Source organism: Hippopotamus amphibius, chromosome 8, assembly GCF_030028045.1.
Source record: "Hippopotamus amphibius kiboko isolate mHipAmp2 chromosome 8, mHipAmp2.hap2, whole genome shotgun sequence".
Lineage (NCBI taxonomy): Eukaryota > Metazoa > Chordata > Mammalia > Artiodactyla > Hippopotamidae > Hippopotamus > Hippopotamus amphibius.
The window spans coordinates 53,480,849-53,508,817 of record NC_080193.1 but is presented as its reverse complement, the minus strand read 5'-3'; the positions used below and the strand labels follow the sequence as shown (position 1 = coordinate 53,508,817).

Genomic DNA, 27,969 nt, shown 5'->3' with positions numbered 1-27,969 from the left:
CACTCACCGCAACTAAAAAAAAAAGAAAGCCCTTGCACAGCAAAAAAAAAAAGACCCAACACAGGAAATATATAAAAAAAAGAAACCCAAAAAAACAAAAAAAAACCTGAGGGCTTCAGATACCTGAAAGCCAAGCCAATCCAGCCGTCCACAGCCCTCAGTTGTTGCCCGGGGCTCTGATGCTGCTTTTCAGTCAGTTAGCCACCCACAAGGAAATTTAGGGACATATCAGTTCTTCACTAGAGTCGTAAACCTTATCTAGAACCCTGCAGGTCACAGCCACTGCTTAACTTTACTTTATTTTTGATTATTATAGTATGGTTTTTTTCGTTAAGAACTTTTATTGAGATACAATTGACATACAATAAACTGCATATATTTAAAGTATACAATTTGATATTTTTTTTCTTATTGGTAATGTATGTATGGCAATCCCAATCTCCCAATTCATCCCACTGCAACATCCCCTGCTTTCCCCACTTGGTGTCCATATGTTTGTTCTCTACATCTGGGTCTCTGTTTCTGCCTTTCAAACGAGTTGATTTATACCATTTTTCTATATTCCGCATATATGTGTGCTTAACTTTAGAAAGTTAAAGAACTTGGAGTTGGGCATAGAGGAGAACAAACCACAGTCAAGTTGTCATATTACAGAATACCCTGCATCCTTTCTCATTCCAAAGCCGTTACATTCTAATGACTCTCAGATCTATTATATCTCCAGTCCCTACCATTCCCCCAACTCACATATCCAGTGGCTCACTTGCCAGTTGAATTTGGATATCTAATGGATATCACAAAGGTTTGGTCCAAACCAAACTTTTGATTATCATCTCCAAACCCACTCCTCTCCCAGCCTTTCCTATTGCAGTTAATGCATCACCCCATTTTTAATTAGTTAAGCCAGTATCTTAAGATTCGTTCTTCTCTCTCTCTCATTTTATATGCACATCCCAATCGATAAGCAAGTCTTATTGGCATACTTTTAAAATGTACCTAAACTGGTCACTTCTCACCACCTCCATCTTTACCATGCCATCTCTACATGCCAGTATACCAATACCATATATTGTTGTCCCTCTCCTGGTCTGCTTCAGGTTGCCGCCTGACTGCTTTCTGTGCTTATGCTCTTGCCCGCTACAGTTTATTCTCTGGAAGCCAGAGTAATTTTTTTAAAAGGTAAAAATACTGCTTACCTCCAAAGGATTCTAAGAAAATCTAGACTTTGTGCCACTGCTTATAAGGCTGTCCATGGTCAGGACCCCAGATGTTTCCAACCTTATTTTCTCCCATTTTCCATGACTCAGCACTCTTTAATCACATTAGCTTCCTTCCTCTTAGCTTAACTACATCACAACCATCTTATCTCAGGGCCCTTGCACTTGCTCATCACTTTGTTGAGAGTACTCTTCCTCCAAGGCTTCCTCATTAAATTTGTGATTTGTTTAGATCTGTTTTAATTGCCTTATAAAAATTATTCCTGACCACTCTATAAAATAGATGCTCCCTTAATTACCTTTTCCACTTTCCCTGTTTTTAGTTTTTTTTCATAGCACATACCACCACTTAAATCTCTTATTTCTTCATTGTCAGAAATTCTTCTGGTCACCCTCTATGAGGAAAAGGCTTTTAAATTCCCTGCTGTATCCCTAGCACTTAGGACAGTGCTAGGCACTTGATAAATAATATATGCTTCCAGTAACATCTTTACCAAATTTGTGTTGAATTTTACAATGAAAACATAGGTATACATATGAATCTTCCTGGAAAGAAGTCATATTTTTCACAGTATTGCTTTTTATTTTTCTACTTTTTAGGCGTGTTTGCAAAAAATATAATGAACTTTTTATTCTTGCATATGTTTTAAATTTCAGTTAAAGTATTTGTATTTTATTTTTCCATAAAAATACTTAATATGCAACCTGACATCTTTTTTCATTTTAAGAACAAAATCCCATTTTACCTGTAAATTATTTCTTAATATATTTATTACCACATTCTTAATTTGTGTTTTATGTTGAAAGAAATGGTGTAATATTGTATAATATCAAGGCCATTGGGAATAAAGGAAGGAAAAAATACAAATAGGGACTACTTTCCTTTCTGATTCTGATATTTTTTAGGTTGCCTGGAAATCCCCTCAGTTGAGAGATTGGTTTTTCTCTTTATGATGTACTTGCTGTCTCTAAGGGACCCCTCCTAATCTTGACCATATCTGCTGTTCTTTCTTTTTGCTTTTTTCTCCTACTTAGGACCTCATTTTATGCCCCCATCCTCAATATTCAGTGGATAGAATTTACTTCTGTAGGTTAACAAGAAAAAACAGAGAATTTAGTTAAATAATAGTAGAAACCAAAATTTAGCTTGAAAAAAGGCTTAGCATGTATAATATAGTGTATATAATTGAATATATAATGCACTTTAATACAGCATTCTTCGACTCTTTAGGGAAGACCAATTTTAAGGTTTATTGGTAAGGAGGGAAGTCACTGGTACAATCACTTGCCATTTTGCTCACATTTTCGAAGGGTCATTGTAGCTATCACCATGGGTGGGCAGTGGAAACCAGCACATCTGAAACTCTAACACTCCCACATAGCCATATGCCTTTGGCAGCTGGAAAGGCTTATAAATGAGCAGTGGCCCATATTCTCATGCACGCTTATAAACACCTCTTTCTGGCTTAGTAGTTTAACATTTGTAAGCTATTTTGTGGCAAGTCAGTTAATCAGAACTTTTAAAATGGTTGACTTTGGTAATTAAGACATTAATTTGATTTTATTTTTATTTTTTCCAGGTGTATGGTGGCTGATGAAGTAAGTGTTTTCATGATTTTTACGTCTTTTATAAAATTCCCCAGCCAGTTTTTATTGCCTGCTGTTTACTCTTTCATATGACTATATATCTGTATGTGAAGAGGAGAGGGGGAAAGAGAGGAATGCATGGTGGGGGCAGGGGAGCAGCAGAGAGAATAAGAATATGGGAGAGAGAGCGGGCGCGCGCACAAGGCATTCATTGGAAACATGTTAGTGTTAACCTTAGTGATCCAAAATTCTATTTTGGCCTCAGAAGCATGAATGCAGCCCCAAATGAAACTGAACTCTTGTCTACTTGTCATAATGCTGCTTGTTTAGAAGCTGAACTCTTAAGATTTTGTTCTAAAGGTTATTGTTAATTGTTTTATATGAGTATGAAGCATAATGTTAAAATGGTATTTTATTATCACTAAACAATTTGATACTTTTAAGCAGCAGGTACTTATATAATCATATTCAGGTTTTTTTTCACTGAAATGGAAGTTCTTGCTGCATAAACTACAATGCTTTTTACATACGTTTTGAGAGTATTGTAAATCAATAAAGTTCTAATATTTAATATCATTTTGAAAACTGTGTTGCTGTTTTCATGATGTATTTAAGGATAACAGCAAAACATATATATTTAAAAATATATTAGCGAGGACTTCACTGGCAGTCCAGGGGTCAAGATTTTACCTTCCAATGCAGGGGGCGTGGTTTCGATCCCTGCTTCAGGCGCTAAGATCTCACAAGCCTTGCAGCCAAAATAACCAAAACAAAGAACAGAAGCAATGTTGCAACAAACTCAGTAAAGACTTAAAAAAATAAAATAAAAAAAGGTCCACATCAAAAAAAACCTTAAAGAAATCTTTGATAAAAATATATTAGAGATGAAGAAAATGGATATTGAATTTTTAAAATATGTAAGTGAAACCATAAAAGATTCTCCCAATTAACTATCTTTTAGTTTTAATTACATATAGACTCACCAGTGACTTATCTCCACAGTCTCTGCTTCAGGAGTAAGGTAAATAAGAGCATAACATCCACATAGATGCCAAGCAAAAGGTTGATATAGGGTTTCTTGGTTCATGCTGATTTATAATTACTGAAGTTTTTAGTTTGAACTCTTCATTCTATAGGCGTTTGTTTAGACTAGATGTTATAGTTAGAAACATAGTCATTGCCTGTGAAAAACTTCAACATTGTAATTAAAGAGACATAGACATTTGGAAAACAGTAGAAATTTCTATTTTGAAACAGCATGAATTCCAAAAGAATCTTCATAAATTTATAGATTTGAGTCCAAACAGGCTAAAAGAGGCTTATGTTTTTAGTCCCTGAATATAAATTCATCCTTCAAAACCTCAAAACTAGGCATAACCGCTTTATGTAATCTGTATAAAATAGATGTGATATATGTATGGATGTGTGTATCAATAATTTTTTTAAATGGACCAGTTTTATGTCCACAGTAACTATACTGTAACATGTAACATTATCTTGATAATCTCCCCAAGCAATTCAAGGGGAACATCTTAGTGTTTGTGACATGTTATTGCTACCTTGTTCCTCAGTTTGATGTGGTAGAGATTTGAATAGGCCTTGAGTGTGCAGAATCATTCATGGATTGAAATAAACACTTAGTCAGTACCTTAACTCCTCTTAACTTTTATATTCTCCAACAACAAACTCCTGTCTTCTCAGTTAACATTAGACTAAGGATTATGCATGATGAACCCCTTAGCCAGCATGAGTTTTTTATTATGCCAATCACTTTTCATCTCCTGTTATTTATAATTACATTTGTCACATGTTGAAAGATTTGTGATCATCTTTCAAAACCTTTCTTATTTTTAATTTAAGAAATGTAAAAGAACCATTTAATATTTTCAGAGAAGATTCCACTTTTGTGTCCCTCATCTCGCCTGTCTTTTCACCAGCTTTTATTTATTTATTTTTAAGCTCTTTATTGGGATATTACACTGTTGTGCCAGTTTTTGTCATCAGCATTTTAAACACTCTCATTGTTTTACACCTATTTGTCTTTGTAAGGTTTATTATGTTGAATCTTATCAATAAGGTTAATTGACGGAAAATTCTCAATTTTACACATAAGTATGAAAAAAGACCCACAGAAATAGGGATGTACAATTCTAAGATCACGGCTCAAAACTGCTAATATCCTCTGTTTTCAGTTGAGCAGAAATGCCATTTTTGTTGACTTATTGAGTTAGTATGGATGAAAGTGAGTAAATTTAAAAGTCTTGAAGTAGAAAGAAATTGTATGTATGTAAAATATATGAACTCTGGTTTGACCTTCATTTTATTTTCTAATACTATTCTCCTTTTCTTGTTCTTATCACAAAATGGTAGTGAAGTCAGAGGAGGAAATGCAGTTTATAATTTGGAGGTCAATCACATTTTGATTTTTAAATTAAAAAATAAATTTTGATATGAATATTCGACTCATCAAATAGCTAAAAGCTTTAGGAGGGCAATTTTGGATCGCTGTTATTAAACCTACTTTTTTTGTAGGATGCTTGAATACCCACTTGGAGTATTGTGTAATTTAGCTGTCTGCTGTGATCTTTCCTCTCTAGCTTTAGAAGCAAATGACTTCCTTCATTGGTATAACTGCCCCCTCTTGCAATATGTTTCCACTATTGTCTTTTTCTAATGTATTCAACCTTTGTGGAATTATATAATCTATCTATTGTATGTAAGATAGTCATTAACTTAAAATTGGAATGATGACTTAAGTTCTCTTTAATTGTCTAATTGTGTGATCATTGAGTGTTTCAGTTATAAAACTGTATTTCAGATAACCAATAAAGCTGCAACTTTTTAAAAACTTTATTTATTTATCGGCTGCTTTGGGTCTTTGTTGCTGCCCACGGGCTTTCTCTAGTTTTGGTGAGTGGGGGCTACTCTTTGTTGCGGTGCATGGGCTTCTCATTGCGGTGGCTTCTCTTGCTGCAGAGCACTGGCTCTAGGCACTCGGGCTTCAGTAGTTGTGGCTCGCAGCCTTTACAGTGCAGGGTCAGTAGTTGTGGCACTTGGACTTAGTTGCTCTGCAGCATGTGGACCTGCCTGAACCATGGATCGAACCCGTGTCCCCTGCATTGGCAGATGGATTCTTAACCACTGTGCCACCAGGGATCCCTAAAGCTGCAACTTTTAATACAATCAGCTTTGCAAACTTAGCTTAAACTGTTTTAAATCCTTTTTCCCCTCCTTGATTTAATGTAGTTAAGTGTTATTTCAAGAATTATGTGGTAAATATACAGAAACTCTCGTGAATTTGTATTCCTTTAATAATGGAATTCAGGCCATAGTCTGTAATCAGTCTGCTGCATATTATCTTTGTTGTTTTTTTTAACAATTTTTTAAACCACTGTGTCCTTGTTCTATTGAAAATTACTGAAAATTTTTATTCATGAAAAGATTTTAAATGTGAAAAATAGTTTCACATCAACACACACCAGGTAATGTAAGTGGATATACATGAGGAAAATATTAAACCTACACACTTAAATCTTTATTTGTCAAGTACTCAAAGCCTGTTATTCTTTGTGGAAACTTAGTGTTTAGAAAATCTTTGTAATGTCCATTTTTACTTAAGCAGTTGGGATTTACATCCTGGATTTACGTGAATAGCTTAATAATTGTGTCACTGTGGACAAAATGTCAGGACGTGGATTTTGTCTCCTCTTGTCTATTGAATCTGTTATCAGAATCAGAAAATTCCTACCTTCCTCTTATGTAACATTTTTTGTTAGTACTCTACTTTAGTCCTTCCCCCTGCCCCCACCCCCCTCACTTTTCCCTGTTTGCTTCCTGTAACTTGGGGAAACATTTGGAGTCTGTGGGATGGTATACCAAATAAAGTATTGCTTTCCTTCCTTTTTCAAGAGAAAAGGAAACCATTTGTCCAGGCTAAGTTACTTGGCTTGGTTTACTTTGTGGCTATTTGGAGATTAATAGATAAATATTTGGAACAGAGACCACAGAGTTATCATTATGGATACTTGTCTTTCGGTTATGGTGATTCTCTGGAAGAGAATTTTGGAGGGGAGAGGCTGTGGAACCTTGTTCAGTGCTCGCAGAAGTTTTTCTATAGGCTGAAGTTTGAAAAGCCTTGTCCATTTTCTCTGCAGGCAGAAACCTGTAGGTGTGTGGAAGCACTGAAGAACCCCCTTTGGAAGATTATTTCTGATCAGAGGAACTTAAAATTGATATTATGATATAGACTCTGCCAACGTAAAATTTATAGGTTTGAGGACTAAGAAATTAAACTAGACATGAAGAATTTTAGTTTTTCTTTTATATTAGCCTGCCCTGGTTTGACAAAGTGAGCTGAGGTGATCATTTTTATTCCATTTGCTTTTACAAATCCTTGTTTCCTTTTACCAGAACCAAGCTGAATTGCATACTTTCCCCTCTGACCTTTTACTGTTTCTGATTCATAACCCCTTTTTGTTAGTGGTCCATTGTAAAAATTTTAAATATTTATTTATTTATTTTTGGCTGTGTCACGTTTTAGTTGACATGTGGGATCTTCCTTGTAGCATGCAGGATCTTTCGTTGTGGCTCATGGGCTCTTTGTTGCAGCACAGGGGCTTCTGTCTCTAGTTGTGGCGTGGGCTCAGTAGTTGCAGCACACAGGCGGTCTAGTTGCATCTCGTGTGCTCAGTAGTTGTGGTGCACGTGCTTAGTTACCCAATGACATGTGGGATCTTAGTTCCCTGACCATGGATCAAACCCATGTCCCTTGCGTTGGCAGGTGGATTCTTAACCACTGGGCCACCAGCGAAGTCCTAGTGGTCCATATTTGTTGAATGAATGTACTGATTAATTAACACATTTGTGCCAGGTTCTGTCCTAATGATTTACATGTATTAATTTATTTCATTCCCAGGACAACCCAATAGAGTATTACAATTATTACCACTACTATCATTTTCCAGATTTGAAAGCTGAGGCACAGATATGTTAAGTAAATGCAGCCAGAACACGCTAGGAATTGATATCTAATCTGAAATAATCTGGCTCCCAAATCCATTATTACTATTGTATACAAAGTCTCTAGGTACCAGGCTTTCTATGTTTTGAAACAGGATTCTTAAGTACAGAATAATCTGCAAGACATAGTGCTCAATTAATGAAGCTGAATGATAGGTGATGGCATTTGTGCTGTTGAGACTGTCTCAACTTCGCTACATCAGTATCATTTCCCAGCTTCCTTCTTTTCCTCATTTCTAAGGACAGCTTTACTATTTTCTGAATGTCCTTTTTTAAAAATAAGTGTTTAATTTTAGAACAGTTTTAGTGGTATGGAATTATTGTGAAAATAATACAGAGAGTTGTCATATGCCCCAAAGCCAGTCCCCCATTATTAGTTACTTAGATTATTATAGTAATGTGTCTCAATTAATAACCAATATTCATGTATTAGTATTGTTAACAAAAACCACACTTTAGATTTCCTCAGGTTTTTACTAATGTCCTTTTTCTTTTCCAGGATTCCATCCAGGGTACCCATTACATTTAGTAGTCATGTCTTAAATAGACATGACAAACAAATAGCCAATAACTCCTCTTAGTTGTGACAGTTTCTCAGACTTTCCTTGTTTTTGAAGACCTTTACCATTTTGAGACTTAATGGTTCAGTATTTTGTAAAATATCCCTTAATGATCTCATGATCAGTCTGGGATACTGTGTTTTGGGGAGGAAGACCACAGAGGTAAAGTGCCGTTGTCATCATGTCGTGCCAAGGGTACTTAATCACAATATAGCCTATCACTGTTGCTGTTAACATTGATCACCTGGCTTGATGTTATGTTTGTCAGGTTGTCCCCTGTAAAGTTACTGTTTTTTTCTCCCCTATCCTACTGTATTTTTTGAAAGAAAGCAACTACATACAGCCTATACTTGTAGAATGGGGAGTTAACACTCTACCTCCTTAAAGGCAGAGTAAATATATAAATTATTTGAAATTCAGTTGTTCACTCACTTTATCATGTATTTATATCAGTAGGACTCATGGATTTCATTTTATGTTTTGGGTTATTATCCAGTACTTCTTTATTTTGTTGCTCAGGTGATTCCAGCCTTGGTCATCGGGAGCTCTTTCAGTTCATTCCTGTGTCCCTTTGATATGCTCCCTTTATTGTAGGCTGTTTTGTTTGCAGTTTTGTGTTTTATTTTCTTGGTTTTTCAGCATTTTCTTATTTTCTGGCACTATAAGATGCTCCAGGCTCGTCTTGTGTATGTCCTACCCCAGTCCTTGAATCAGCCATTTCTCCAAGAAACTCTGATTCTTTTTATTGAAGAAAAATATTAGAGCCAGATCCAGGTGCTAGGTGTACTCATTTTTACCAGAATGTCATTTCTTCTAGATCCTCTCAGCTGACAGAGCAAGAAGATAAATGCATGTGTACTTGGATATGTGTGTTTCTGTACATATTTATAAATATTTATCTGTGTAACCATTTGTATCTCTATTTGAGCTGAACATGAGTTCCTGTTGATGTCTCCAACTCTAATCCTTTACCAAACCACTTGGATCATTCTAGCTCCTCCCTTTGCTTAACTGTAATCTCCTACTCCATCAGTGAGAATCCTAGCTCACACTGTCTTCCATCCATTTAATTAATGCATTCAATTATGCACTTCCAGTATCCATGCATGGTGCTTTCTTATTTATTTATTTGGTTGCACTGGGTCTTAGATGCGGCAGGCAGGCTCCTTAGTTGTGGCTCACTGACTCCTTAGTTGTTGCATGTGGGCTCCTTAGTTGTGGCAGGCAGTCTCCTTAGTTTCAACTTGCCAGCTCCTTAGTTGTGGTACACAGGCTCCTTAGTTGTGGCGTGCATGTGGGATCTAGTTCTCTGACCAGGGATTGAACTTCAGTCCCCTCCATTGGGAGCTCAGAGTCTTAACCATTGTGCAACCAGGTAAATCCTGCATTGTGGTTTCAGTATTATTAAGCTGTATCCCCACAGGAAAGAAAATTATCAACTAGAGTACAATGCTTATGTACAGTTCCTTTTACCTTTATTTTTACAAATTCCATTCATTTTCAGAATTATTTAGGTCAGAACTTATTCATATACTCTATTCAGTGAGGTTCTTTCATACCCTTATAATACATTTAAATTATTTTATCACACTTTATATTCCATTATGGGATCCTTTAACCTCCTAAATTATTTTTAAATTATTTGTGTACTTTTTGTAATATAAAGTCCTGTGGATTTTCACAAATGCTTAATATCTTGTAATCACCATTACAGTATCGTAGAGAATAGTTTTACTGCCCTAAACAACCCCCTGTGCTTCACTTATTTAATTCCCTTCAGGCCAAAACCCCCAACAACCAAAGATGTGTTTAATAATGACTCTACTATTTTGTCTTTTCCAGAATGTCATATGATTGGCAGCATACAGTTTGTAGCTTTTTCATGTTTTTATTTTATATATATATTTAAAATTTTTTATTTTATTTTATTATTTTGACCATACCCAGTGGCATGCTGGATCTTAGTTCCCCAACCAGGGATTGAACCCGTGCCCCCTGCAGTGAAAGTGTGGAGTCCTAACCACTGGACCACCAGGGAATTCCCATTTTGTAGCTTTTTCAGCCTGGCTTTTTGCACCTAGCCATATGCATTTAATTTTTGGGCATGTCTTTTTGTGGCTTGATAGCTCTTCTTTCTTTCACTGAATAAAATTCCATTATATGGATGTACCACAGTTTGTTTTTCCATTCACCAAGATGAAGGGACATCTTTGTTGCTTCCAGTTTTGACAGTTATGTAGGTTCTTGTGTGGGTATAATCAGCTGAGTAATTATCTAAGAGTGGAATTGCTGGATTGTATGGTATGTTGGTTTTCTATCGCTGCCATTAGAAAGTACCACAAACTTGGTGGCTTAAGACAACAGAAATTTATCCTCTCTCAGTTCTAGAGGCTAGAAGTCTGAAATCAGGGTGTCAGGACATTTGGTTCCTTCTGAGGGCTCTGAGGGAGAACTTGTTTGTTGCCTTTCTTTAGTTTCAGGTGGTGGCTGGCAGTCTTTGGCATTCCTGGACTTGTAGATGCATCACTTCAATCCCTGCCTCCATCTTCATAGGGATTCTCTCTTTCTGCCTGTCTATGTCTCTTCTCCTCTTGTAAGAACAGCAGTCAGATTGGATTAAGGGCTCACCCTACTATAATGTGACATCATCTTCACTAATTACATTTGCAACCACCCTATATCCAAATAAGGTCACATCCTGAAATACTGAGGGGGTAGGACTTCACTATATCTTTTGGTGGGATGTGGGAGACACAGTTCAACCCATAATACACGGTAAGGCTATGTTCACTTTTGTCAGAAACTGTCAAACTATCTTCAGAGATGGCTGTACCATTTTGCATTCCCACTAGTAATGAATGAGAATTCCCCTTACCCTGCATCCTTTCCAGCAGTTGGTAGTGTCAGTTAAAAAAAATTTTTTTTTTTAATTTTAGCTATTGTACTGGGTATAGTGGTATTTCATTGTTCTTTTAATTTGCAGTTCTCTAATGACATGTAATATTGAGTATCCTTTCATTTGTTTATTTGCCGTCTGTAAACCTTCTTTGGGGAGGTCTTTGTTCAGTTCTTTTGCCCATTTTTTAATTGGATTATTTCTTTTTATTCTTGAGTTTTAATAATTTTTTGTATATTTTAGGTACACACCCTTTGCAGATATTTTCCCCATGTCTGTGACTTGTCTTTTCATTCTTTTAAAAGTTTCTTTCACAGAGCAGAATTTTTTACCTTTAATGAAGTCCAACCTATCAATTTTTTCTTTCATTGATTGTCCTTTTGGTCTTGTATCTCATTGCAAACCAGAGGCCACCTAGATTTTCTCCTATATTATCTTCTAGAGTTTTATAGTGTTACATTACACTTCAGTGTATGATATATTTTGGAAATAAAGTTAGTTTCTAAATTCTTTTTTTTTTTTTTTGCATATGTATGTCCGGTTATTCCAGCACCATTTGTTGAAAAGACTGTCACTTTCCCACTGAATTACCTTTGCTTTTTTTGTCAAAGATCAGTTGACTTTATTTGTATGGGTCTATTTCTGGGTTCTCTCCTATGTTCCAGTGATCTGTGTCTATTCTTTCACCAATATCATGCTGTCTTGATTACTGTATCCTTATAATAATCCTTGAAATCCAGTGGTGTGAGTCATCCAACTTTATCTTGTTCAGTACTGTGTTGGCTCTTCTAGGTCTTTATTTTCCATATGAATTTTAGAATCAGTATCTCAGTCTCTACAAACAGCTTGCCTGGATTTCTATTGGGATTGCACTGAATTTAAAGATAAAGATGGGAAGAATCCATAGATATACAAATGAAGTTGGGAAGAAAAGTGAATAATGTGAGTCTTCAGTCCACACACACAGACTATCTCTGCATTTACTTAGAATTTCCTTGATTTTTGTTCTCATCCGTAATTTTATTCTTTTTTTTATATTTTTTTTTACTGAGGTATAATTGACATATAGCATTATATTTAGTTTCAGGTATATTACATAATGATTCAACATTTGTATATATTGCAAAACGATCACCACAATAAATCAAGTTAACATGTGTTATCATACAGTTACTAAATTATTTTCTTATGATGGGAACTTTTAAGATCTACTGTTTTAGCAACTTTTAAATATACAGTACAGTATTATTAATTACAGTCATCAAGCTGTACATTACATCCCCATGACTTATTTATTTTATAACTTGAAGTTTGTACCTTTAGACCCTCTTTACCCATTTCATCCTGCCCTAACCCCCTGCCTCTGGCAACACCAATCTGTTCTCTGTATCTATGAGCTCAGTTTTGTTTTGCTTTTTTGATTCCACATATAAATGAGATCATACAGTACTTGTCTTTCTTTGTCTGACTTATTTCACTTAGCGTAATGCCTGCAAGTTCCATCCATGTTGTCACAAATGGCTGAAGAATATTCTGTGTGTGTGTGTGCACGTGTACATGTATGTATGTGTGTATATATATGTATGTGTGTGTGTATATATGTATCTCCACAACTTCTTTATCCATTCATCCATAGATGGACACAGGTTGTTTCCATGTCTTGGCTGTTGTAAATAGTGCTGCAATGAACCTGGGAGTGCATGTATCTTTTTGAGTTAGTGTTTTCATTTTCTTTGGATAAATACCCAGAAGTGGAATTGTTGGATCATGCGTAGTTCTGTCTCTAATTTTTTAAGAAACCTCCAGCCACAGTGGCTGTACTAATTTTTATTCCCAGTAACAGTACAGGAGGGTTCCTTTTTCTCCACATCCTCACCAACACTTGTTATTTCTTACTTTGATAGTACCTATTCTAATAGGTATGAGGTGGTATCTCATTGTGGTTTTGATTTGCATTTCTCTTATGATTAGTGATGATACTGTCAGTCATTTGTATGTCATCTTTAGACAAATGTCTAATTGCTCTTTTGTCCATTTTTAATCGGGTTTTTGTTTTTGTTTGTGGGGCTTTTTTTGCTGTTGAGTTGTAGGAGTTCCTTATATATTGTAGATATTATCCTCTTATAAGATGTGGTTTCCAAATATTTTCTTCCATTCTATAGGTTGTCTTCTCATTTTGCTGATGGTTTCGTTTGCTGTGCAGAAGCTTTTTAATTTGAAGTAATCCCACTTGTTTATTTTTGCTTTTTTTACCTTTGTTTTTGGTGTCAAATTTGAAATCATAGCCAAGATGTGAAGGAATTTACCCCCTCATGTTTTCTTCTAGGAGTTTAATGGTTTCAGATCTTACATTCAAGTCTTTAATCCATTTTTATGTTAACTTTTGTGTGTAATGTATGATAGTGGTCAACATTCATTCTTTCTTTTGCACGTGACTGTCCAGTTTTCCCAACATTATTTATTAAAGGGACTATCCTTTTCCCTCTGTGTATTCTTGGTTCTATTGTTATAAATTAATTGACCATATAGGCATGAGTTTATATTTGGCTCTGTTCTGTTCCATTGATCAATATGTCTGGTTTTTATGCAAATACCATACTGTTTTGATTACTGTCACTTTGTAATATAGTTCAAAATCAGGGAGTGTGATGCCACAGTTTTGTTCTTCTTTCTCATGATTGCTTTTGTTATCGGGGTCTTTTGCGGTTTCATACAAATTATACAATTGTTCTATTTTTGTGAAAAATGCCATTGTAATTTTGATAGGCATTGTATTGAATCTTAGATTGCCTTGGGTAGTATGGACAGTTTAACAATATTAATTCTTCCACTCTGTGAGCACAAAATATCTTTCCTCTTTTTGGTGTCTTCTAATTTTTCATCAATGTCTTAATAATTTTCAGTATTCTGGTCTTTCATGTCCTTGGTTACATTCATCCAAGCTATTTTATTCTTTTCTATGCAATTACAGGTCCCCCCCCCCCCTTTATTTCTCTTTCTGATAGTTTGTTGTTAGTGTACTAGAAATAGAACAGATTTTTGTATATTGATTTTATATTCTGCAGTTTTACTGGGTGTGTTTATTTGCTCTCAAAGTTTTTGGTGGAGTCTTTTGAGTTTTCTTTATATAGTAACATATCTACACTCTATATACCTTTTATATCCTTTTCTTGTCTTTGTACTAGCAAGGTCTTCTGTGTTGAATAGGAATGTCGAGATAAGATGTCATTGTCTTATTCTCAATCTTAGAAGGAAACTGTCCAGTTTCTTACCATTAAGTACCATGTTAGCTGTAGGTATTTTGTAGATAACTCTTTATCAAATTGAGGAAATTCCCCTTCGTTCCTAGTTTTCTGAGAACTTTTGTCATGATTGGGATTTTGTTTTTATCAGCCACGTTTTCTGAATCAATTGAGGAAGTCATATGATTTTTTCTTCTTTATTCTGTTACTGTAGTGGATTACATTTATTCATGTTCAAGTGTTGAACCAGTGTTGCATACCCAGGATAAATTCCACTTGGTCATGGTATATAATTCTTCTTATACAGTCTTAGATTTGATTTGCTGATATTTTGTTGAGGATTTTCACATCTGTGTTCCTGAGACGTACTGATCTGTAGGTTTGTTTGTTTTAATATTTATTTATTTATTTATTTATTGGCTGTGTTGGATGTTCGTTGTTGCGTGCGGGCTTTCTCTAGTTTTGGCAAACAAAGGTTACTCTTTGTTGCAGTGTGCAGGCTTCTCATTGTGGTTGCTTCTCTTGTTGCAGAGTACAGGCTGTAGGGTGCATGGGCTTCAGTAGTTGTGGCACACGGCCTCAGTAGTTGTGTCATGTGGGCTGTAGAGCACAGGCTCAGTAGTTGTGGCACATGGGTTTAGTTGCTCCATGGCAGGTGGGATCTTCCCGGACCAGGGCTTGAACTCATGTCCCCTGCATTGGCAGGTGGATTCTTTTTTTTTTTTTTCTTTTTAATTTTATTTACTTATTTATTATTTGGGGGGGGGGTACACCAAGTTCAATCATCTGTTTTTATACACATATCTCCATATTCCCTCCCTCCCTCGAGTCCCCCCCCACCCTCCCTCGAGTCCCCCCCACCCTTCCCGTCCCAGTCCTCTAAGGCATCTTCCATCCTTGAGTTGAACTCCGTTTGTTATACAACAACTTCCCACTGGCTATCTCTTTTACAGTTGGTAGTATATATATGTCTGTGCTACTTTCTCGCTTCGTCTCAGCTTCCCCTGCATTGGCAGGTGGATTCTTAACCATTGTGCCACCAGGGAGGTCCTTGTTTGTTTTTCATATTATCTCTGCTTTTGGTGTTAGGGTAATGGTAGTCTCGTAGGATGAGTTAGGAAATGTTCCCTTTGTTTTACAAAGGCCAAAGCTGAATCAAATGAAAATAGCTTCTCTTTACCTGCTGCTAGATTTATTTTCCTCAAATTCTCCATTTCCCCATTGCCTATAGAGTAAAGCACTTCACAACATAGCTACGACCTCTGTCTTCCATTCTCTTCTGCCCTTCTCTGGCATAAATTCTATTGACACTTCCATCTCCCAACCTATTATAATATCTGCCACTTATTATCAGTGTTGTATTAGGTTAATTTCTCTGAGTCTTAGTTTCTTTGTGTGAAGTTGGGAATAATAATACTTTTCTCATGAGATTACTTATATGAGGAACAGGAGGACTGTATCTCAGATATTCCTTTCCCCATTCTTTTATTCCCAAACACCATTACTTTTTAAGCTTTGCTATCTTTGTATATGCTGTCCTTTTTCTGATTAATTCCTTTCCTTGTGTGTCCCTTTCTTTCCTCATGTTCACCTAACAAAAGCATCTTTCAAACCCCTCTTCAAATATCACTTCCTCTGTGTCACCATCTGTATCATCTCTGTATCAGCAGCCTTTGAGCCTCTTGGTTCCTATGTGGTCTCACTTCTACTTTAGTTTGAATCATGTTTTACTGTACTTATCTGGTTCTCTCCCAAAGATTGGAACTTCTAGGACTCAAGCCTTGTCTACCTAGCAGTGTCTGGGGAATAGTAGATTTCCAGTTAATGCCTTCTGAATGAATGAATGTGTAAGAGAGAAAAAGGGAGAGAGCTTCTTTCATCTCATTAATTGTTGTTGTTGTTGACACCTTTTGGGCTCATCTCAGATCAACATCCCTTTTGAAGAAGAGGAACATCTTGTCTACAGTCACCAGTACTTTAAATTAGGTCCACAACCCACTACCACCCACCTCCAGCTTTTCTTGGTGTGGAAGTAATGGAGAAAAGACTCCTTTAAGTGTGTTTTGGGAATTGAGGGTTCTTTTTAAAAACTTTACTAAAATATCTAACATATAGTCCTCTTGCTTTCCTTCAGATCATCCTTCAGTTTGAATTTTTTTTATCTTGAACACTTGAAATGTACAAATGCAACTGATTGTATTTTCAATTTTTAAAGAAGTTTACCCTGATTTTTTTGGAGAGTGATGTTATTTTGTTCAGGGCTCCTGCTGTTTTGCACAGCTGGGTTATTACAATGTTCTCTCAGTAGTCTTGGACAAGATTCAAAATGAAACGCAAGGGTGACAGCAGTGGTGAGTTAAACATATCCAGATAGCGTCAGACACAGAGCATCTTCTTGGAATACAGTGTTTACAATTCACATAAGCATTGCAAGGCACAAAACACTAATGCCATTATCTCACCATAAAGGCACTGTTATTTTACCATAATACTTCCAAGTACATTGTAAGGAGGATGTTGCAAACATTCCTGCCTCGCCAATTTTTATTAAGTAAATGTTCTTAATGGGGTAGAAATTATTTAAAATCCAGAGGGAAGTTTAAAGTTAATTATCACCCCATAATCTACTTTGTTTTTTTTTTTAAGTAATGGATTTAAGTTTCCACAGAACTTGAACAGCCCAAAGGGGCCACATCTACATTGGGAATTGGAAAGCAATTCTGAGTATACATAAATGCTCCAGACTTTTCATAGATAACAGCTAGGAATTGTTACCAATCCAAGTCTTATTTCTTTACATCCGGAAATTTTAAGCCATTTTCCCCTTTAGCCATTGATTAACCTACCTTTTACTCCTGTGTATTATTAAGCATCTTCTATTTGACAGCTTATTACAAATATAGATTAAGAAACATGTCCACTATCTGAGAAGCTTTCAGTCAGGAAATGAAGTGTGTATGTGGGGTATGTCTCTGTGTGATATATGTAAAATGTAGAATACTGGAAATGTTGGAAATGAAGTTTACAATATGACTTCCATGGTACTTTTGTGGAAGGAACCATTAATTCCAGCTTGTCAACAATGCTTTGTGAAGGGAGTAGATTTAAGGTGAGTTTTTAGAAGAGGTAAGTATAAAACCCCCGCTGAAAAAATGAAAATTGAGGAGTTTATTGATGTTCCATGGTTTGTGAACTGTATTTCATCAAACTGAGGTTGAGACTTGAGGGTAGGAGGCCGTGAAGTTTCTACCTTACTTCAGCTACAGCTGGCTCACTTTTTCTGCTTGATAACTGTTGAGTTTCTATGTAATGTTTTATTTGAAAATGGTTTACATTGCCTTTTAAAAGTTTAAAATTTGCTTTTCTAGATTCTTAGTGTCTTCTTTTAGTGTGTTACAGTGATGTGAAGTATGTATCTTTCTTAACAAAGGTTATCTAACTTTACTCATAAGTGATCCAAAAGTTTTCAATAGAATGATTCAGTCTTTGGCATTTTCTGCCAATTTTAATCACATTCTCCTTCTTTCAAGCTATAAAGGTAATTCAGTAAGTTAAACTAGACACAGGGGAAAAAGGTTGTCAGGAAAGGAAGGCTTGGTGTGCTGCCGCTATTTCTTCCACCTTCAGTCACTGCCTTTCACAGGGCTTCTGACAGCGCTGTGTTGGGACAGACTGTGGGGAGGTTCACAGACCCTCTGGTCCGTAGGAGCCACTGTGAGGAGGGTCCTGGGAAGCATTAACCACTTTCAGTGGAAAACAAGTGGTAGTTACTAGTTATGATGACTTTGTACTTTGGATCTGAATTTGCTGCACTCTTGTTCATAGTAAGACACCAGTTGCTTAAAAAATAATCCATGATGATTGAACTTGGTGTACCCCCAAAAAAAGAAAAAAGAAAAAAAAAAATAATCCATGAAACACTATGAAGAGGAGTAGTTTAAGAGGTACAGTCTCTTTGAAAAATAGATCTAAATCTTGAACTCAACATACTAGATATATTTGGAAATAAACTTAAGGCATTAACAAAAAAATGAAAATTAAACTACTGCACATATATATATATATGTGTGTGTGTGTGTATCTTAGTTCCCCGACCAGGGATTGAACCCGGGCCAGGGCAGTGAAAGTGCCAACTCTTAGCCACTGGACCGCCAGGGAATTCCCTACAATATATTTTTTAAGTATCATAATATTTTCCTACTGTTTTGAAATTTTATGTATTTAAGCTTGTAGTAAAATGACATATTTCCAGAGAGTAGAAACTTTTAGGACAGCGAGGCATTAATTTATTTTTGCCATAACATTTGAAAGGAAAGGGTTTTTTGTTTTTTTCAAATGCTTTGTATATATGCCCGGTTCTTTAAACATTTTACACATAATTTAACCTTTTTTCAGTTACTCAAGGTTATCAGCTACTGAGACAACTTAGGCCCTTTACTTAAAACTCAGACTGTTTTACAATATGTGTCTGCTACTTAGTCTTCACTTTTGCTTTTCCAAGGCCTTTTTCTTCCATCCTAAGTGAATTTACATATAAAATGAAACAACTCTTTATATGATTTTATTAATATTACTCCTGAGGCTATTAATGATAAATAACATTAGAAAAAATTAGTGAAGTAATACAATCAGTTATTCCATCACCTTTCAGTACACTTTTATGTAAAATGCATATTTTAGGTTATTTCATAATATACCATTTTATCAGTTGAGTTTCTTATCTTACTTTTAAAATTCTACCATTAATTCCTAACATTTACTACTTTTTTCTTCCAATATTTTCATAATATTTTTAATTTTCTTTACCATATTAGTTTATGACATAGTGTTCATTAGAAATTTAATGAACTGTTTTCTCTACTTTTAGCATCACTAGTATTTCTGTAAAGTCAAGTCAAGCCTAAGTTAGATGTTAACATAAGTTGCATATGTTAAATTTTATTATTTATTGTTATTAATACTTCACAAGTAACATTTATTTTGATTCTAAAGCCAATCTTCTTGCATCATAAGATTTTCTTTTTTTAATTTTTTAAATATTTATTTATTTATTTGGCTGTGCCAGGTCTTAGTTGTGGCACTTGAGATCTTTGTTGCCACGTGCAGGCTCTTTAGTTGCAACATGTGGAATCTTTAGTTGCGGCCTGTGGCATCTAGTTCTCTGACCAGGGATCCAACCCGGACCTGCCTGCATTGGGAGCGTGGAGTCTTAGCCACTGGACCACCAGGGAAGTCCCAAGAAGATTTTCTTAGATAACATTTTCATTAAAATTTTTGAAGCTCAGATATATTACATTTTCTCTAGTCAACTGGTCCTATAAAACCAGAGTCAGTTTTTTATTTTGACATGGGTAATATTTAATAAATGAGGACTGTGACTAGCATATGATGCCATTGTCATAATTTTGACATATTTCTTTTTATGGAGTAAAATTGAATCCCTTAAGTAATAATTGATGGCCTGTGCACCTTTGAGCATATTCTGTACATAGATTCATTTAAGAAATTTGGAGCTGTTATTAGTTCTAGTAGAACAAGGGAAGAAAAAGAAGAGAGGAGTTATCCTATAATATATTTAGTTATATTGGGAAAACAAGGTGCATCCCTATCCAATAAAAATGTCAGAAACCAAATATATTTCACCTTGCTACAATACTTCCCTGGGGTTCATGTGATATTGCATTGTAGGAGAAATTATCTGTGATTCTGTCTAATAGAGAAACAACCCATACAAATTCCACTACAGAGGAGAAAAATTTATAGTTTGGATCCAGGAAATTTTACCTTGATGTGGGTTGATTGACTTGTAGCCCTCAAGATTATCTCTTTAAATATTCTCTAAACATACAAAAATTAATTTTTAGGTATTTAATGTTTTCCACACATTCATGTTTTTCTCTTTCTTATTTCTTAATAGCCCTGGTTTTTTTGTTTATTGCTGAAGCCAATTTTAAACAGTAATTTTTATTTTTGGTAGCATTCCGTGTCTTTTTCTTAGAATGACAAATTGATTTTGCATTATTTAATTCACTTTCTTGTTTCCTTTTCAGTAAATAATGCCTAATTTCAGGGTTTGGTGATGATCCTTTACTGTTTAATCTTTGAAAGCTATCTACCCAACTCATTAGGGCTCTACTGTTAGTCAATAGTGGCATTTTGGCAAGTGGTAGAAGATGTGGTTAGCATTTTGTTTTCTTCTTGCTTGTTTTCTTTCTTTTATGTAACCATTTATTTTTCTTACTTTTCTTTAAAAAAAAAAACCTTATGTTATGAAGGCTTCTTTTTTACTTCCTTTGTAATATACGTAAGACCCATTTTAAATGGGTTTCAGTTCTGAATCTGAGTAGTGAATCTCTGACATTGCTTAATTTATATTTTCAAAAACTACTGGATTGAAATTTCAGGGTCTTTCTAACAGTTGTAAAGTGGTTGCTATGTGTCAACACAAGAATTGACAGATTAATACAAGTACTTGTTCAACTGAAAGCATTCTGATAACCTTATAAAATTTTTTTCTCTGAAGCTTTTGATTGATTTGCATTTGATTTCTTATTTTGAAAGCAATAGTAATTTTCTTCTCGTCAGAAGTAAGTGGTGACCTTATTTGTTTACTTCACATTTACCATGATTTTTATGTCATTATGTAAGTGAAGAAAATATTATTTTAATGTACTGTCTGCATTTCAACATGAGGTTCTTTATTCTTTATTCTGATGTTGTCTTCAAATTAATTATAGTGTTGCCACCTAAAAAAGGATATAAAACACCATGTTGTAATTATTTACACTACCCAAGCAAAGGACTTATTAATTTTCTCTTTTATAAAATCTCTAGCTGAGTTGATCTGTGATCATTATTGGCAATAATCAGTTTGCCAAGTGCAGATGTTCGCTGTCTGTCCTTTGTTAGTCCTCGTTTTTATATTCTTTTGAAAGACTCCTTTGTTTACATTTATGATCAACATATTCACAGCATTATTATACAACCTGGATAATTTTGTGTCTTTCTTAAATGCACTCTTTTTGATTTCCCTGTGTTTATTACCACTAGAAATTCTACTGATATAAGTTATTTATTCCTCCAACTATAATGGCTTAAATATAGTGTTTTAATTGATAACCTGAAATAACAGATAATCAAATTAATACACAAATTAGAATATTCTATATACTATACAACAAAATAGAAAGCACTGTGTTTATACTGCCTTAGAACTGTAATTGAAAATCAGTTACGGAACAAGATTCCCCAGAAATTAATAAGAAGTTCAAGAATACAATCCTGAAAGTGTTTATTTTAGTTTTTCTGGTTTTTTTTCTCCTGAAGAGAAAATGACCAAAAATTAGGCAAAAGCACTCTCAGATATTTTTCTCCAAAATTTAATCTTCAGAGTAGTTATTGTCAAAATGCAGCCTTAGAACCATCCACATGAGAATCGCTTTTAGAGGATCCTCATTTGAAAAATTCAGCTCTTTTAAGTCAGGATTTGGGGATTTGGTGCCTTAAAGTCTGAATTTTTAACTAGTATCCAAACGATTCTTAAGTATAATAGATTTTAAGAAGCTAGAACACTACCAGAAGATTGGATCACATTTTCTTTTTTCCATTTCTTTTCTTTCTTTTTTTCCCCTTAGCATCTATAATTGTGTTTTTTGTGTTGTGTTGGGCTCTCATTTTCAAAAAATTGCCAAGGCACTAATCCTATAACACATATGGAGAAAATGAAAAGAATCTTATTAGAGTTTGCTCACCTGGTTTTAATATTACAGAACAGATTTTTTTTTAATATGAAAATATATGGAAAATCTACTTCTGAACTATTGTGCATTACCAATCTATATTATTCTCTCATGATCTTTTATTAATTCAAATTATACCTTAGGATTAGTATTTCAAATGATAATATATCTACATCTGAACATTTTACATTATAGTTATCTCATTTTCACTATCTTGTTAAACCATTTTAAGATTAAATATGAATGTAGGGGAGGAAAAATATTTTTCCTGTACCTTTCTCAATTCTTGGTTGAGTACCCCTGTAATAAAACACAGATGAACAAGGAAAAAACAAACAGGAGTATATTAACTTGTATATAGGGGAGATACCTAGGAAACATGAGTGAAATTCCTTACATGGGCCAAGCTACCACCTTAAATACCATGTTCAGCTAAACACAGAGGAAATGCTACTGGAGCAGGCATGGGGGGTGGGAGGGAGGTTGTAGGAAGTTTCCAAGGAAAGCATGGTTGACAAGGGTAAAACTTGTTATGTGGGTTTAAGTCATTGCCTTCTTCAGTGGTAAGAATTTCTTGTAATTTAAGAGGCATCTCTCTATTCCAGGTATGGAGAGGGAGCTGCTCTTAAAGTAGAGCTTTGTTTTATAAATGTAGATTTTTCTTTAAAGGGTAACTTCTACTTCATCTTCAAAGCTTCTCCTGTGTGTGCTATTTCTCAAAAATACAGCTCAAAGTAATCCTTATTTCAAAGAGGCATATTTTGGGGTGACATATTCTGCTACCCTTCAATGAAAAACGCTGAGGTTTTTTGAATATGGTATGAACAAATTGCTGTCCACATTACAGGTGTAACTTAAAATTCTTTAAAAATATTATAGTCTGTGTTCATTGTTTTTCTTTTTATATTTTAAAATTCAAAACATTGTGATTTTTCTTTCTTTGTTGAGTGAAATTGTTTTTCCCCAGGAAACATGTTATTCTTTATACATTTTCCTACTTATTCCCTTGAAATGAATAATATAATACACAGCCTCCACACTGTTACAGGTTGAAAATCCAAGCATATTAAGGAAAAGTGACTTACTCTGAGTCTTGACCTTACCATCAGCAGAAATAGGATGAAACAGCATGCAACCCTTGGCTTCTTCATTTTTGGCTTCTTCAGTTTTCCTCGAGCGTGGGTTTGACCGATATTTCTTTTGGAAACAGCCTTCTTTCATTCTGCACTTAAATATGCATCTTTAATTCATGTCTTTCTCTCTCCTTATTCCTCTCCCCTTCCCTACTCTCCCTTCTCCACCACCCCACCAGCCCACCTAAATGTCAGAGAACTTCAGTAGTCTGTGACTTTGTAATAAGGTCATAGCAGATGTCCAGATTTTGGCATAAACACTTACCAATTTATACTCAGAAATTGCTACTTCTTAAATAACCTCTTGGATATTTTTAAAGAACTTTTCTCTCTGTTCTTTACTGCCCGCCTTCAAATACTATTTATTCAGAGGGGATAAGTACACTGCATGGAAGACTTAATGCAAGCTCAAAGTCAGTATTTTCCTTCTGGTCCTACCCCCGCAGGCCCTCCCACCAATTGTAGCGCTATCAATAGTTCCTTCCGTCCTTCCCTTCTTCTGTCCCTCCCTTTCTTCCTTCTCCCCTTTTCTCTCTTTCTTTCTCCCACTTCCTTTCTCTCAGTGCTAACTGGATCATATTCACTGTACTATTTTCCTTTTCAATATACTATTTTGCAGCCTATGACTTACCAGTCTTTTCATATGAACATATAGATCTACTTCATTTTTAAAAATGATTACATAGTATCTCATTATGTGAAGGTGTTGCAGGAAGGAGAGAGGGGACGCTAGAGGATGATCACATCCCAGATCTCAGGCGAGTCCCTGGGATGGCCACCAAGTGTGGATTCTTGGCTTCAAGAAGGAAAGAATTCAAGAGCAAGCCATAGTAAAGAGAAAGAAGATTTATCCAGGGAGATAAACACTCCATAGACAGAGTGTCGGCCATCTCAGAGGCTCCAGGGTACAGGGTTGTCAGTTTTTATACGGCTGGGTAATTTCATAGGCTAATGAGTGGGAGGATTATTCCAACTATTTTGGGGAAGGGGCAGAGATTTCCAGGCATTGGACCAGCTACCACTTCTTGACCTTAATGGTTGGCCTCAGAACTGTCATGGCGCCTATGTGTGTGTCATTAGCTTGCTGATGTATTAGACTGAGCTTATACTGAGGCTCAAGGTCCAGTGGAAGTTGACTTGTTCACCATCTTGGACCTAGTTGGTTCTAGCCAGTTTATGTTGTGTCCTCGGGCTATGTTATTCTTTTAAAGGTTGTGCCCTGCCCCTTTCCTGTCTCAGAGGTAACATAATTCCTCTAATTGGTCTCTTCTTTAATGATTCAGCATACTATGCAAGTATATCCCTGAATAAACTCAACATATTGGACTTGCTGGATGGTCAAATCACTATTCATATCCACAACAGTGTACAAATGCAAATTTCTCCAAACTGTCCAACACTGTTATCAAATCTTTAGTTTTTGTTCATCTTCATCTGTAGGTGAAAAAATGTGTTCTCAAAGTTTAGATTTCTTCATCTGTAAGTATGCGTTACCTTGGGCATCTTTCAATGGTAGTTGAACGTACTTAACATTGTGAGTTGGTTTTTCGGTTCTTTTCTCTCTTTTTCTGTTAGGTTGTTTGCCTTTTATTTTTTTTTAAGAACTTTTATTGAGATAAAGTTGACATACAATAAACTGCATATATTTAAACTGTACAATTTGATATTTTTTCTTATTAGTAATGTATATACGGCAATCCCAATCTCCCAATTAATCCCACTGTTAATCCCAATTAACCCCCTCTCCCCATCCCCACCCATCCCTTGCTTTCCCCCCTTCGTATCCATATGTTTGTTCTCTGCATCTGTGTCTCTGTTTCTGCCTTGCAAACCAGTTGATCTGTACCATTTTTCTAGATTCCACATATATGCATTAATATACAATATCTGTTTTTCTCTTTCTGACTTGCTTCACTCGGTATGAGTCTCTGGGTTCTTCCATGTCTCTACAAATGACCCAGTTTTGTTCCTTTTTATGACTAATATTCCATTGTATATATGTACCGCATCTTCTTTATCCATTAGTCTGTCAGTGGACATTTAGGTTGCTTCCATGTCCTGGTTATTGTAAATAGTGCTGCAATGAATATTGGGGTGCGTGTGTCTATTTGAATTATGGTTTTCTCTGGGTATATGCCCAATAGTGGTATTGCTGGGTTATATGGTAATTCTGTTTTTAATTGTGTAAGAGGCCTCCATAGTGGCTGTATCAATTTTCATTCCCACCTACAGTGCAGGAGGGTTCCCTTTTCTCCATACCCTCTCCAGCTTTTATTGTTTATAGGTTTTCTGATGATGCCCATTTTAACCAGTGTAAGGCAATACCTCACTGTAGTTTTGATTTGCATTTTTCTAATAATTAGTGATGTTGAGCAGCTTTTCAGGTGCCTCTCGGCCATTCATATGTCTTTTCTTTAATATATATACATCTTTTTTTAAATCAATTATTTATTTATTGGCTGTGTTGGGTCTTCATTGCTGCACGTAGGCTTTCTCTAGTTGCAGCAAGAGGGGGCTTCCCTTATTGTGGAGTGTGGGCTCTAGGCATGAGGGCTTCAGTAGTTGTGGCACTTGGGCTCAGTAGTTGTGGCTCATGGGCTGTAGAGTACAGGCTCAGTAGTTGTGGCAGGAGGGGCTCAGGGGCTTAGTTGCTCCACGGCATATGGGATCTTCCCGGACCAGGGATTGAACCTGTGTCCCCTGCGTTGGCAGGCGGATTCTTAACCACTGTGCCACCAAAGAAGTCCCTTTTTATACATCTTTATTGGAGTACAGTTGCTTTACACTGTTGTGTTAGTTTCTGTTGTACAACAAAGAGAATCAATTGCATTCCTTTTTATGGCTGAGTAGTGTTCCAGTATCTATATGTGCCACATCTTCTTTATCCATTCATCTGTCAGTGAACATTTAGATTGCTTCCATGTCCTGGCTATTGTAAATAGTGCTGCAATGAACATTGTGGTACATGTATCTTTTTGAGTTATCGTTTTCTCAGGGTATATGCTCAGTAGTGGGATTGCTGGGTCATGTGGTAGTTTTTTAGTTTTAGTTTTTAGGTCATATTTTTTAGGTCATATTTTTAGTTTTTTAAGGAATCTCCATGCTGTTTTCCATAGTGGCTGCATCAATTTACATTCCCACCAACAGTGCAAGAGAGTTCTCTTTTCTCCACACCCTCTCCAGCATTTATTGTTTCTAGATTTTTTGATGATGGCCATTCTGACCAGTGTGAGGTGATACCTCATTGTGGGTTTTTTTCTTTTTTTCCTGTTTTTGTTTTTGTTTTTTGACTGCATCAGGTCTTCCTTGCTGTGCACAGGCTTTTCTCTAGTACTGGCAAGCAGGGGCTACTCTTCATTGTATTACTCTGTCTTCTCAGTGCGGTGGCTTCTCTTGTTGCAGAGCTCGGGCTCTAGGTGCGCGGGCTTCGGTGGTTGCAGCTTGAGGGCTCAGTAGTTGTGCTAGAGCACAGGTTCAGTAGTTGTGATGCATGGGCATAGCTGCTCTGCAGCATGTGGTATCTTCCTGGGGCAGGGCTCAAACCCGTGTCCCCTGCATTGGCAGGCGGATTCTTAACCACTGAGCTACCTAGGAAGTCCCCCTTTATGCTTTTTGGATTTGATATAATGAATTAAAATATCTACTCTGTTTTTATTTTTATTTCTACATGTCTTTTTTTCTATCACTTTAATGTGTTCCTTCTTAGTATATAAATATTTGAGCTTTCTGGAAATTGTCTTCTAGTGAGGGGTGGGGCAAAGACGTACTTTTATTATTTTTCCAGGTGGTTAGTGTAGGGGAGTAAAAAGTTTTCCTTGACCCTCTTAGGGTTTTGGGCTGGTCAGAAAATTAAACTGACAAGATAGATTGACAGGAGTAAAGCGTACTAATTATATTGAATTTTTTCATGTACAAGAGAGCCATCACGAGAGAATAAGGACTCGCAGAAGTTACCAGAGCAGGAGGTTCTTATACCTTTTAGACAATGAAACAATAAATTTGTGAAGAATTAACAAGGCAAAGGAGTTAGAGCTAGGGGTAGTAAATGGTGAAAATGTAACTAGGAAGATAAGGTTTAGTTTAACAAGGTTTGTTTGTAGATTCCTCTGGTGCCTTCCTGGACTGATAAGAGTCTGTCTCTAGGAAAAGAATGTATTTCCTGCCTTTAGGTGGAAAGGAGGGAACTTTTTCTGCATTTGCTACTTCTTAATTGCCTTCAGCTCAAAATAATTTTCATGTCAGAGAGGCATATTTTGGTACAACATATTCTGGTTTCTTTTATTAACTGATTTTCCTAACATCATTAATTGAATACACCTTTTTTTTTCCAAAATGCTACCTTTATTATATGTTCAATTCCTATATGTATTTGTCCTGTTCCCACATTCTCCTCTGTTTCATTGCTCTGTTTTGAATATTCTGTCCAAAGTACCAGACTTTTTTCATCATAATTTCAAAGCAGCTACTTACCAGAATTCTTTAGGAGACACTTAGATATTACTACCAATATTAGCAATCATTTTCCTATTGATTCTTTTGGTTTCTATGTATGTGGTCGCATTATTTGCAACAAATA

General features: G+C 35.8%; 1 protein-coding gene across 1 annotated transcript; it reads left to right on the top strand.

Moving 5' to 3' along the window:
• Nucleotides 1–17,603: 17,603 nt before the first annotated feature.
• LOC130859162 (cytochrome c oxidase subunit 7C, mitochondrial-like) lies at nt 17,604–18,655 on the top strand. Its single transcript, XM_057746477.1, is given in 2 exon segments — nt 17,604–17,630; nt 18,088–18,655. Coding segments are annotated over 2 exon segments (312 nt in total). The 3' UTR covers nt 18,373–18,655.
• Nucleotides 18,656–27,969: the final 9,314 nt, after the last annotated feature.